This window comes from Mustela lutreola, chromosome 8, assembly GCF_030435805.1.
Source record: "Mustela lutreola isolate mMusLut2 chromosome 8, mMusLut2.pri, whole genome shotgun sequence".
Taxonomy (NCBI): domain Eukaryota; kingdom Metazoa; phylum Chordata; class Mammalia; order Carnivora; family Mustelidae; genus Mustela; species Mustela lutreola.
In genome coordinates, this window is record NC_081297.1 from 42,054,918 (window position 1) to 42,068,691 (window position 13,774).

General features: G+C 43.4%; 1 protein-coding gene across 1 annotated transcript; it reads left to right on the forward strand.

Moving 5' to 3' along the window:
- The first annotated feature begins 4,968 nt into the window (after positions 1 to 4,968).
- Positions 4,969 to 10,192, forward strand: LOC131838358 (uncharacterized). Its single transcript, XM_059184354.1, has 2 exons — positions 4,969 to 5,553; positions 7,880 to 10,192. The coding sequence occupies exon 2, from the start codon at positions 7,937 to 7,939 to the stop codon at positions 8,675 to 8,677; it is 741 nt and encodes a 246-aa protein (XP_059040337.1). The 5' UTR covers positions 4,969 to 5,553; positions 7,880 to 7,936; the 3' UTR covers positions 8,678 to 10,192.
- The last annotated feature ends 3,582 nt before the right edge of the window (positions 10,193 to 13,774 follow it).

A 13,774-nucleotide genomic window follows, 5' to 3' on the forward strand; every position in this document is an offset into this window, starting at 1 on the left:
TTAGACAGGTGCAGACCTGCTCTTAAATAGGAGGTATCAGTTTGCTCTTTGGTTTCCCCACAGCTCCTACCAGACAAGGAATTCCCCTTGATGATCTTGAGGGAAATGCAAGGAATGGGGAGTTTTCAGCCCAACTCTAGCAAAAGGGCCTGTTCAGTAGTGAAACTGATGATGAGCAGGAGGAAATGGAGACTGAGTCAAACCCAACACCTGCAGCCAATGCAACAACATGTTTTTTATGAAAAAAAGAAAGCTGAGAGGGGTCCCTCTGCAACCCAAGGGCCCCCAACAAGACTAGCAAAAGCACAGAGATGTGTGTGCTGCTAGGGGTAAGGCCCGAGCCCCAGGACAGCCAGGAGATGGGAAGTCCACGTCAAGGTACTCATAAAGTGGGCTGAGTTTGGAAACAATGTCCCCTGAGCTCCATGGATGAGAATTCAGGTGTTCCAGGTGACATCCATCATCTCAGGAACAGGTCTTTGATCAGAGTAAGGACATCAGGACACCCCCTCACTCCCTCCTTTCAGGGTCAGAGTGCATGAGTCTGAGCAAAGCAAGGAGTCACTGCCACAGAAGCAGAGCAGTTGAAAGAGACAGCTGAACAGTGTTGGAAACCAAGGGAGGTACAGAGGCCCACCCTGTGTGCAGTGCAGAAACTGCCCTGGAAACCCTTGGTGGCCCCACCCATCAGAAGTGGTTAACACCCTTCAAACCACCTCATCAAAGACAAAAAGGAACAAGAGGTTTGTGACACTGGTTTACATTAGGACTTGGTTCTTTTCTCTGTGGCACCCTTAGGGCCTGAAGGAGCTGAATAAGTAAGTAATTAAGTAATAACCCACTTGGGCGAAGAGAGGTGTTTAAGATGATGTATTCCACACTGCCTTAGCTTGAATTAAATAAAATCATGCCACACATTGCCCCAGAAATAAACGAGGTGATCAAGACCTAGGACTATGATAGGAGTGTGTACTCTCACAAATGGAGAGCCCAGACAATAAGCCCCGTGGTTTCTGAAACAGCAGCCAGGAGGAGGTCATAACCCAAATAGCTACAGAAATTCCAAGGCTGTCAAAACGGGGATGCCAGAGTGCTCAGGAGCCAAGAAGACTCATCTCTCTCGTAAATTCCTTCCAAGCTCACCTGTCCCTCTTCCCTCATTGTCAGCACCAGATGTGTCAAAGCTAGGTAGGTGGCATCTGGTTAAAGATTGGATTTAGAGAGGGCGGGGCCGTTCCACGGGAAAAATCCCTTTTAAATTGAGAGGCCATGGGCTCCAGAAGCTGCCTTCAGCTCCCAGCCCTGGGCTTGCAGGTTGTCCTGATGCACAGAGAGTGCTACTTGCAATTAGTTCACCCGGGCCAGGGATGCTAGCCAACTGACCGATTCATGTTAGCCTCACCCTGAATGTGAAGAGTACCCACGTTGAGAGCCCTGCACCTCGCTCTGCTCCTGCTCTGAATCAGCAAGCAGCACCCAGGAAAGACTGACTTGAACCACAGCCCCTCCCTGCCCCTGAAAATCCAGCTCATCTAAGACTTGGGGTCTAGTCCAGCCCACAGTGGTACATCCCTACAGAGCCCACAGCTGAGGGCCTGAAAAGGTAACATGGTGTGGGACCTTTTGCTCACCTTGAACTTACCTTGTTTGTGTCTTGAACCACAGGCCTTTCAGACAAAATCCTGCCAATATCTGCTGCATGGGATCTGCTGGCCACTTACAGTGTTCTTCCTCTGTTCTTTTGCTGCTATTCTGCACTACCCACTTTCACACACAGATAGGATATTAGTGTAAAGTGAATAGTAGATCATGACACTTCTCTACTCAAAATATTTTGATGACTTTCTATTATTCTTTTTTAAAGATTTTATTCTTTTTAAAATATTTTTTAAGGATTTTATTTAAATTTTTATTTGACAGAGATCACAAGTGGAGGCAGGCAGACAGAGAGGGGGAAGCTGGCTCCCTGCTGAGCAGAGGGCCCAACGTGGGGCTTGATCCCAGGACCTTGAGATCATGACCTGAGCCGAAGGTAGAGGCTTTACCCACTGACCCACCCAGGCACCCCAATGACTTCCTATTCTTTTTAGGATAAATCCAAACTTTTGCCAGGCTCCCAAGGGCCTTCATTGTATCTTCTGCTCTTACCTGGCTCTCTAGCCTCATTGTCTACCAACCCTACCTTCTTCTCTGACTCAGATGCCTCTGGGTTACTGCCTAACCTGCTCTGCCTGTTCACACTTGTCTGCTACCCACACCCTTGTACCATTTTTCAGATCTCAAGTGCAAAGTGATACCATCCAGAAAGCCTTTATTAGAAGATTAGGTGGGGTACCTAGCCCATGGGCTCACATTCTTTTTGTCCTAATAGCTGTCTCCCCATGTTGAAATCTCCTTAGTTATCTCTCTCTCTCTTCAAGCTTCAAGGAGGTGGCCAAACATGTAGATGGTCTTATTTATTATTGTAGTCCCAGCATCTAGCACAGCATCTGGCACATAGTAGATGCTCAATAAATACTAGTTGACTTAACTAATTATCTTTTAAAAACCATTTTTGATATTTGAATACCTATGTTTATAGCAGTATTATTCACAAAAACCAAAAGGTAGAACAACCCCACTGTTCACTGATGGTTGAATGGATAAGTAAAACGTGTATAGTCATACAATGGAATATTATTCAGCCTTAAGAAAAGAAAGAAATTCTGACACATACTACAACATGGATGAACCTTAAGAACATTATGCTAAGTGAAGTAAGCCAGGAACAAAAGGACAAATACAGTATGATTCTCTTATATGAGGTCCCTAGAGTCATCAAATTTACAGAGACAAAAAGTAGAATGGTAGTTGCCAAGGACTCAGGGGAAGAGGAAAGGGGAGTTAGTGTCAAATGGATACCGAGTTTCAGTCTGGGAAGATAAAAAAAGTTCTGGAGATGGATGGTGGTGATGGTTTTATAAATAGCATGTAAATGTATTTAATGACATTAAACTGCATGCTTAAAAATGGTTAAGATGGTACATTTTATGTTATGTGTATTTTGCTACAGTAAAAAAACTATGCTAAAAATCACTTTTATAAAACTTCAAATGAGAAAAATAAAACCTCCAGGTAATGTTGGAGAGAGAGTGAGAAAGAGAGAATGAATTAGGGGCTCATGCTGGGGAACTGTGGTCAAGATTCAGGAACCCATAGTGGGCAGACCAGGTTTACAGCCCTCGTAAAGTGTCCTTGCATAGCCAGCCTCATGGTCTCTGGATGTGCCTCAAGTTACCCTCTGGCCTGCTCAAGACTGCTGCTGCTCATTTCTTTGTTCATTTCAGCTGAGATGATTGACATGAACACTGGAGGTTTTATATACCACTGTCCTTAGAGTCTATTCCACAAGGCAGGGGACCTTAAAAGATGTTTCTTTGCAACTTTGAGAATAAAACATTATTCAAGCACTCAGTGGCAGATTGTTCTCCAAAGATGACCACAACTGTATCTCCCATCTTGCATTCTTTCTGCAATGACACCCTCTTGTCAGGAGGGGCGTCTATTTCTGTGTCCTTGAATCCAAGATGGCAGAAGATGACATTGTGTGGTTCTGAGGCTAGCCTCTAAGATGCAGTGTTGTTTCTGCTTTTTTGCTCTCTGGAAGAGCTAACTGCCATGCAATAAAGAAGCTAGAGATAAAATACTGAGTGATGAGGTTGCCAGCATGTGCAGTGAGAGAGGCCATGTTGGGGAGCTGAACATGTGTTAGGTGAGTGAAGCTTCTTGGACTTTCCAGGTCAAGCTTGCCACCATTAGACCACAACTTCATGGACACCACTTTTGGAACAGAAGAACCAGCCAACCAGGCCCTGCCCAGATATATGACCCCAGAATTTTTAGAAATAAATAAGCCATTGCTGTTTTAGGTTACTGAATTTTGAAATGGTTTGATTTGTCTCAAGAGACAACCCAAACCCCATCTTCTACCAAATTAAAAACGAGAACCTATAATTGTATTACAGAGCATTCTATACCTCCACTCAGTTTGTATTCACTGTTAAAAATATTAAAATAAATAAAAAAGAAAGAAATCCACCCACAAATCCACCATGCCAATGCTTTCTCTATTTCCACTTATCTGTACATTGTTCATTAGTTTAACATAGGCATACATAGCTAAACAATGTTGTGTTTACTGAGCACATAACATTTTGCAGTTTTCCCCTCTCTTAGCATTGCATTTTTCATTCACATATTCAACAAGAATTTACTGAGATCTGCTTTATGTCAGCCACTGAGAATTTAGAGCTAAATGACTACATACTAGTTTTTCCATATTTTAAATAATTTACATAATAATTCCTGTGAAATTGCTCTTTAAATCAAACCCAAATTAATCCAGGTGTTTCTTTTCTTGTCTATTTATAATTTTAGCTCTGAAGAATTTGTGTTAATTTACAATATGACCTATAGTATCAAACCATAAAATTAAAATTATCAAGGAAAGAAAATAAATATGCCATGAACCTAGTCAAATAGAATTACTGTAATTGAACATGTAGTTCTGAGATTTCAGGCAAGGCAAAAAAAGAACAGTGAAGCAGTCATTCTCATTGCTTGACTTAAAGCAAGCTCATCATTCTTCTAATGAGGACGGAGATCCTGACTTCCCTACCCAGGAGGGGCTGAAGACAGCATAGGTAGAGGAGGGCCAGCCCTCCCAGGAACTTGGCTGGGAGGAAGAGTAGAGAGTGTTGAAGCTAGGTAGGGGAAATGGGATGTTGGTGGGAAGATTCTGTAGAGAGGCAGAAATCGAGGATTCAGGGAAGACAGGGTCTGACTCACGGGTAGGGTCTCTCAGAAGGTCTGGGACTCATGTGGAAAATGAGGGCGTTTCTTGGGTGGCAATTTCTTTTTGTTTTTCAATTTAAATAAGTTTTTTTCAATTTAAATTAGATGAGAGTTTAGGAGAGTGGGGTTGAGGGTTTGAGGAGAATGGGAAAGGTATCAAGTATTCCTTGTTGAATCTGCTGATAGACTACTGAGGATCTGAATCCAGGAACAGACAGAAGGCAAAGGACAGATCATGACACAAATATCACCAGGGCCTGGCTCCTGACCCCATACAAACTCTTCCCTCTACAAGGTAGGGGACTTGATCTGAAGGTTCTTCTACATCTGCTTTTCTGAGAGTGATGATTCGTTGAGGCTGTGAAGATAGGCAGATGGCAGAACCAATGGGGCAGCTAGCTGGGAGATTCTAAGGAGTGGAGCAGTTGGGGAGGAAGGAGAGGTTTCAACCCTTTGAGCGCCAGGTTTTACATGGGAAAGGACAGAAGAGACAGGGCTTCAGAGCTGTGGCAGCAGAAGCAGGAACAAACCTCCTGGACAGACAGACTCCACTCCTCCAGTTGCCTGCGAGTTTAGTCCCTACTCAACACACGTTACTGGAGATTTGATGCTTTAATTTGAGTTGACTGGGATTTGGCTACTAAGTTGTCTCTGAAGGAAGAAAAGCGAAGATATGTGGGCCTGGACACCAACTGCTTTATTTCCCGCAAGAGTTGGCAGGTGAGAGTTCAGGGGCCCACCGTGGCCCTCCTCCTTTCTTCCCTGTCACCTCTGGGCCATGCCCTTGTGAAGCAGGTGAAGTCCAAAGTTCAGGCTGCCTGGTTTCTAATCCTGGCAGCTCCATGTGCTTGGCAGTATAATAATCATGGAGGAGTTTCTTAAGCATTCTAAATCTCAGTTTTCTTCTCTGGAAACTGAGAATACTTATCTCATAAAGTTGTTCTAAATAATAAATGAGATAATGAACCACGTAACTGTCTACTTATAGTAGAGTGTCTAGCAGATAATAAGTGCCCAGAGTATGTATCGCTTTCCCATTGTCCCATCTACCCCTTTGGCTCTTTTCCTTGATCAACCACTGCCCTTGGTAGGCTGAACAGGTAGTCCTGCATCCATCAGCTTACTCTGGAGTCTGCCTCTCATCATGCCTGTGTATGGGCTGTTTGAAGGATACTGAGTGAATGATGTGACCTGATACTTGGGAGTAATTTAGAAATATTGCTGAGTCTCAGGCACCTTTGAAGGAGACTTTTCAGCACTAACCATGACAATTTTTCAATAAAAGTCCTAAGCATCTTAAAATTTTTTATTTATTGATTGAGAGAGAGAAGAGAGTGAGGGAGTGTGGGAGAGGGGCAAAAGGAAAGGGAGAGAGAGAATCCCAAGCAGGCTCTGCCCCCGGTGCAGAGCCTGACACCCTGCTGGATCTCACGATCCTCAGATCATGGACCTGAGCAGAAATCAAGAGCTGGACACTTAATGGACTGAATCACCCATGTGCCCCCTAATGCATTTTAAAAACCCTCAGAAAATAAGTGTTGGTAAGGATGTGGGGAGCCTGGAACACTTATGTATTGCTGGTAGGAATGCAGATGGTACAACAGCTGAGATAAGCATCGTGGTCATTCCTCAAAAAAGTTAAACATAGATTTACCATGGTATCCAGGAATTCCGCTTCTCATTATATAGTCGTGAGAAGTGATTGTAGAAGCTCAAATGTATTTGTACACCCATCTAGTCGCTTTATACACAACAGCCAAAAAGGGAAATAACCCAAATGTCTATCAATGAGTGATATGATAGAATATTATTCAGCCATCAAAAGGAAGGACAGCTTGACACTTGCTACAACATGGATGAAACAAAGAAATTATGCTAAGTGAAATAAGCCAGACACAAAGGATAAATATGGTATGGTTTCTCTTAGAGGAGGTTCCCAGAGTATTCAAACTCATAGGGACAGAAAGTAGAGTGGTAGTTTCCAGGGAGTGGGAGAGGGTGGGGGGCAAAGGGGAGTTACTGTTTTGGGGCAGAGCTTCAATTTAGGAAGATGAAAGTGTTCTGGGGGTGGATGCAGTGTACATGTGCCTAATGCCACAGAAGCTTATGCTTAAAAATGGTCATAATGGTAGATTTTATGTTAATGTGTATTTCATCACACACAAAAAATAACACAAAGAAATTTGTTAAATACTCATACTCTAAATCTTAAGTTATGATTGATCACTGTCATGTGCAAGAACATATTTAAGAGAGGACAAGCACTGACAATTAACAAAATCAAACTAATAACGATATTTACCACATTTTACTCTTCTGTAATGTATTTAATCCAATGGCACAGGGTTTGCCATATATAGGTTGTCAATAAGTAGCCGGTGGTTTTTTTAATCATTGTTACTGCTATTATTGTTTGTATTATTTATTATTTATGTCATTATTGTTTATTATTATTATAATTATTATAAATAATGTATGGTGCTAGGCACCTCTGAAGAGTTGTGGATGGAACAGAATCATGGGCAAGAAAGAAAGGAAATGCGCTTACTATTCTTTTCCTCTGTAGTCCTAGGGCATCTCCTGGGAAAGATACAAAGTATAGAGATTGCCATAGGGCTTCTAGAACAACCAGACACACCTGAATTGTTAAATTCACCAATTCCTTCCACCCTTCCTTTGTTCCTTTATCAAGTTTAATTAGGTCCTTAGATGTAATCATTCATACTGGATGATATGGCTGTTGTACATGTAATAAAGTTTGATTCCTTACCTCCGGAAGCAGATAGTCTAATAGGAGAGATGGGATATGTAATTGTAGTGCATTTGGGCATGTCCTGAGTGCACAGCCTTTCTCAGAGGCTGAAACATGGAGAGAGGAATAACCACAGTATAGGGGTACAAATACTACCCATGTGTAAATATGTGAAACTAACTGCTGGTGGCAGATCTAAACTTGAGCCAATCAGTCCCTTGGATGTCCTCAGGGTTCTTGGCACCCGCTCCCACGTTCTAACACTGTGTTCTTTCTGTTTTTGCCTTTCCTGAGGTGCCGTGGAGAGTTCTCCTGGTCTCGGATTCCGTGATCTGTTGAGGGTCTGAAGAGATGGCTGCAGCAGCAGTAGCTGGACTGATCCCTGTGCTACACTCGGTGGCTGGTGACAAATCCAGCTACTACATTGGGCGGCAGCTGTGGTTTGGCTTCATTGCGGTTTATGGAGTGGTGGTATACGTGGTGCGCATGCCGTGGGCCTCCATCCATGAAGATTTCTGGTGCCACGGCAACATCACCAATCCTTGTTTGATTGAGTGTTTTGAAAAACGTTTTAGAAGTCCTGTAGTGGGAATTTGGTACTTCTTTTTCTTTATTTTTTTGGCCCTTTTCTTCCTCATGGAATTCTTCTTGGCTCAGATTCGGCACAAACAGATCAAAGTCAAATTAGTGGAGTCCGTGGCAAGTGAAATGGAGGAAGGCTCCATGGTGGGGATCCAGGAACATGTCCCTTCCCCGAAGAAGTCCATCCTGAACTTCCACCAGGAGAAGATGCTTTTGCTTTTGTACCTTCTTTACTTCCTCCTGCAGGTTGGTGCACAGTGTGTGTTTTCTTTCCTTCTCATGTTCCAACACCTGCCCTTGGTGAGTCAAGCCATCATTCACTGCAGCACTGACAGCTGCCCCGGGCCCTATTTCTGCCTGATCAGGGGTACTATGGAGAAGCGAATGTCCATCTACACCCTCGTCACCTTGTCCTTCATGATCATCCTCTTCTGCTCAGGTTTCTTCATATACAGCATCCATCATTACCTGTTAAAAGGCATTGCCAGTGCAAAGTTTTGGCTTGACTAATTTTGGAAGGTTTTATTGTGAGTCTTTCCTCCCTTGCACTAGGAACTTCGTATTCCTTTAAATATTGTGTCTGGGGCAGGGCTTCCTCCTGCTAACTTTCTTTGCTTTAGTCCTTCATGAAATAAACCTTGGATGTTCTGTTTCCTTCTTCTACAACCAGGCTCAGATTGTCTAACTGTGGAGTGGGTGGTACACAACTTGATAGCATTTCAGAGTTTTCTCAAATGTGTTATCTAATCTTTTCCTCCCCAGAAGCCTTTGGCATTGAGCTTGCTACTTCATTCTTCCAGTGTCTTCAAATCAGGAAGAATTGTCATCGTCTAGGAGCTGAGAGTTTTAAAGATTCAGGGGTGACTGGTTCACTTGTACTCTGGCCTCCCCAGTTTAGGTTGTAAATACAGAGAAGGTAGTTCTTCTCCACAGGAAAATTCTCAGCTGGAATGGCAGAGCAGGTTCCCCAAGCTCCTAGATGTGGGCCCAGTCTTACCACCTCACTGAGTCTCCAGTGAGGACTGAATATATCTGGATGAATCCCCCTGGCGAAAGGATGAGAGAGTGTGGCTAGGGTAGGAATGAGGTTTTGTGGAAGCAGTGCACTGGGTTTCTCTGTGCCCAGAATCTTGCCTTACTCCAAGACCTGATCTATCTTGAGTTATGTTGAAACCCAGCTCAAGCCTACACATAGGTGACTTACTAACCGTAATTTGGGCTCCCTGCTGAGTCCTGTTGTCTGCAAACACAAGGTGGTTTGACCAGCTATGGCTAAAGCTCTTCACATCTGGAGGGAGGCAAAGATAGGGATCAGAGTGAGTCTGTTATAGAGAACGTATGGCTGATTACCTCATCCTGTGCTAGGCAGTCATCCCTAGAAGTAATTTGAATGACCTGAGGCTTGGGCTCCCTCCAGGTGCTTGGTGTACGATGTAGAACAGGGGGCAGTGCCAAGAGCCCCACCTTTTTGGGTACAGTCTGTCTTATCCAAGCAAGCATGATGTTCCCAAATAATTTAGTTGGATGTAGTTGGAATTTTCCTGAGGCTGACCATGGTGGCCCCCAAAGATTTTCTGCCTCCTGGCATCCATGTCTTTGTATAATCCCTCCTTTATGAATGCAGGTAGAAACTGTGACTTCCTTCTAATAAAAAGATGTTACTCCTGGGATTATGTCATATTATATATTATCCCATTTTAGCAGGTTAGAACAAGACTTTCCCTTGTTGGCTTTGAAGAGGCATGCATGGCAGGGAATTGCAGGCAATCTCTTAGAGCTGAGAGTGGCCCCCAGCTGACTGCCAACAGAAAATGGGGTCTTCAGTCATACAACTGCAAAGAAATTAAATTCTGTCCACAACTTGAATGAAGTGTATTCCTCCCCAGTCAAGCTGCCAGATGAGAATGTAGCCCAGCTTACCTTTAGACTGAGCTTTGGGAAACCATGAGCAGAGGGCCCATGCCTGGGCTTCTAACCCACAGAAACTGTGAGATAATATGTGCAAATTGCTTTAAGCTGCTAAGTTTGTGGAGATTTGTTACATAGCAATAGAAAACTAACGCACTGACTTCAGGGGTCCCACAATGGTACAAGAGCCAGGGGAGGTTGAGTGGTCTCAGCATTAATGCATCTGTGGAGGCTTTTCCTCCATCCTAGGAAGCAATTCTGCTTTGCTTTCTTCCAGCAGGTGTTTCAGACACAGTTTAAGGGACTCGTATGAGTCTTAGCAGAGAGTGTCAGAGACTGATGTGACTGCTGTTTCTGTCCCCTATCCCTAGCCAGCCCTGGGAAGATTCTCACTGTCCTGAATGATCCATCTTGCTCTGCACTGGACTCAGCAAAGTGAGATCTGAGGTCCCAGCACCTTTTGTTGCACACACAAATAAATATGTGATCTTGCTGGGCTCACACAGCCCCCACCAGGCACAAAGCTTGGCTGTTGGAGCTGCTAGATGCCACCTTCGACACTCGTTCCAGGCTGGGCATTTTTGTGCATAAGTGTAGGGGCCTCTGAGGCCCCAGTTTGAAACTTAGCTGGGGGTTGTGGGGAAGCCACATCCTGTGGATAAGGTTTTACCCAGTGCAAGCTTTGAGTTGTGTAGAAGAAAGGTTAACTTTGAGAACTGTGAAAAATTTCAGTGGTGAGTCAGAGCCAAGTGTTGCTGTATACCAGTGCCCTGAACAGTGTTTGGTACATGGTAGGGAACCAGTAAATACTGTATGGACAGGAGCACCTGGGTGGCTCAGTGGGTTAAGCCTCTACCTTCATCTCGGGTCATGATCCCAGGGTCCTGGGATCGAGCCCCACATCGGGCTCTCTGCTCAGCAGGGAGCCTGCTTCCCTTCCTCTCTCTCTGCCTGCCTCTCTGCCTACTTGTGATCTCTCTCTGTCAAATTAATAAATAAAAATCTTTAAAAAATACTGTATGGACAAATGGAGAGTATAATCAGGTGCTCTCAGAGAATCTTGATGCTATTTGCAGGGCTTGTGGGTAGTGGTAAAACTTCACAGGCAGGTTTATTGAGAGTCAAAACTCAAAGTCTAGTTTATATCACAGGTAAACCTTGCATATCCCCTTCCCCTGTGCTCATCCTGGTTGCAGGCAATAGTGCCCAGTGGTTGGGTCTGTGCCATTTTATTTCAAAGAATAGATAAAGGCTGTGTCAGAGGCTTCAGGTTAGCCACAAAGAAGGACAGTCTAGACAGTAATAACAGTCAGTCAACCACTATATTTGAGGAAGTATTTATCCAGATGAAGATTGTTTCAGGCAGAGGGTGGTGTATTGGTCAGGGTTCAATCAGGAACAGAAACCACACCAATAATTTGAACAGGGAGAGTTTGGTGCAAAATCTTGATAACTAGTCAAATAATCGACTACCTAAAGGGATAAAAGAGGACTTTAAGGGATCTGGAAGTAGCAGTTGCAGAATGCAGCTTCTGTCTCCAGGGCTGAGGGAGCATGAACAAGGAGGGAATGGTATGACTGCTACAGGAACATGGAGCCAGTGGGGATGAAAAAACCTACTAGAGCGTGACAAGCTTGGGTCAGAGCTAATCTGTAGTAGTAGAGAGATTTGCCAGAAAGTGCAGGTGGAGCCAGTCCATAGGGCTACTTAGTTGAGTGCTACCAAGTCTCTCACACACAGAGCACCTGCTGCTGCACCAAGTTATAGCACCTTGGAAGCAATTCCCTTCCTTCTACTAGTGCCTTCTAGTGTCCTTCCACTATTACCTATTTTATCTAATGATAAATCTGAACATCAAGCCATCTGGCAGAGGAGAAATGTTTATAGGGTCCAACCCCAGTATCAAAAAGCCAGACAAAGGGAGAGAGAGGCAATATGTTGATACCTGGCACAGTCTACAGTGTGGCAACTCAGCGTCCATGTGTATCCTCCTACCCACATTTGAACTTTCAAACAACAATGAAACAACTCTGTTTCCACAATCTTTAGCTGTCCTTCATATAAGGAAGAAGTGCTCACACTTTCTCTAAAATGGAGACACTCAAAATAGATATTATACCCATTGCTGACGGTATTCAGTACTTCCAAATTCAGCCATAGTTCCACTGAAAATTTTGCTACCTAATGGTTAAATTATCAAGTTAATTTTCAACAACTTGTGCATGTAAGATGAAAGGGGGAAGAATAAAGGAGAAGAAAATTACTACAGTTTACAAATAAATATATACACAAAAAGAAAATGTGCAAAACTAATGCAATTCTTGTGACTGGTCACAAAGTCCTAGTTGATATTTCTCCCTCCTTTACTCAATTTTTTCTTTGTCCTGAGCCAGAAACTTAAGTGGCAGGGTGACCCTACTGGTAGGGTGATCCAAACTGTTATTTCTGAAGCGTCAGACTCTTCAAGAGTCTTGACTTTTTCTTTTGTTTATTATAGTTTTCAATTAACCTTTACTATTGGGCATGGGAAGTATTCTGGGTTCCAGAAATAGTCTTCTTTGTCCTCCACTGTGTAGGGACAACTCAATTTCCCATTGGCAGTTATGATCAATCACTTTAGCCTATAGAGTAACTTTTTTTCTTGCCCATTGGCTCAGGGTAAGGAGCCCCAAATAGCCAAGAGGCAGTCTCATCTTCCAAATCAATGGGACTACTGTGTCCTTTAAGAGAAGCATTTCCTTATTGGGAAATAACACCTCCAAACCAGAAGAGCTCATGGTTGCTGGGTGAGAAGTGAAAAATTCTGCCAATGTTTTTTTAGGTATAATAGTGAGAGGAGCTTCTCTCACTTCTACCCTTTGATTTAGAGGCTACATATATTCTGGCTGTGTGAGAGATAGCACTATATAATGGTCTCTGGTTCAAAATATATACTGCAGCCTGTTAAAAGCTCGCACTCATCTTTTCAGGGTGTTGCCTCACAATTGGTACTGTAACTGAGTTTTCAGTAAGTTATTCCACTTTTCAATTCAGCCAGCTGCTTCTGGATGTTGGGGTATTGTGGGAAGATTCCATGGGCACGAGCCTATTGCCACTTCCTTTGCTGTAAAATTAGGCTTTGATCATATTCAATTCTGTGAGGTATATATCTATCACCCAAGCACCATGAGCCCCCACTGTGACTGGCAGAACATAGCAGTGGTTCAGATTCTTAGGAATTAAAGTCAGTTCAGAGTCTATGTCTATTGATCCCTTAGTAGTCTAGGTATTTCCTTTTCTCAAGTACCCAGCCAGTCTAGTAAATGGCTATAGATATCTTCAGTGTTAGAGGAATGTTTACTGTATATACTCGTGGTCATTCTGCAGAGGTATCTCCTCTTCAACCAGGGGTCTCTGGATCTGTGAAATGGCTTAGGACTGGAAATTGGATGAGAGGTCATGAATCTCCATTGCAATGACTCAAACCAAATCTTTAACCAACAGAATAGAACAGAATAGAAGTTTTAGATCCAGGTTGGCAAACTTTTCTGACAAAAACCAGAGTAATAATTTAAACTTTGCGGGCCAAACAGTCTGTCACAACTACTTGACTCTTCTGGTGTAGCAGGAAGGAACCATAGACTACATGTAAAGAAATGGATGTAGTTGTGTTCCAATAAAACCTTATTTATAAAAACAGGTAGAAGGCTGGATTTGGT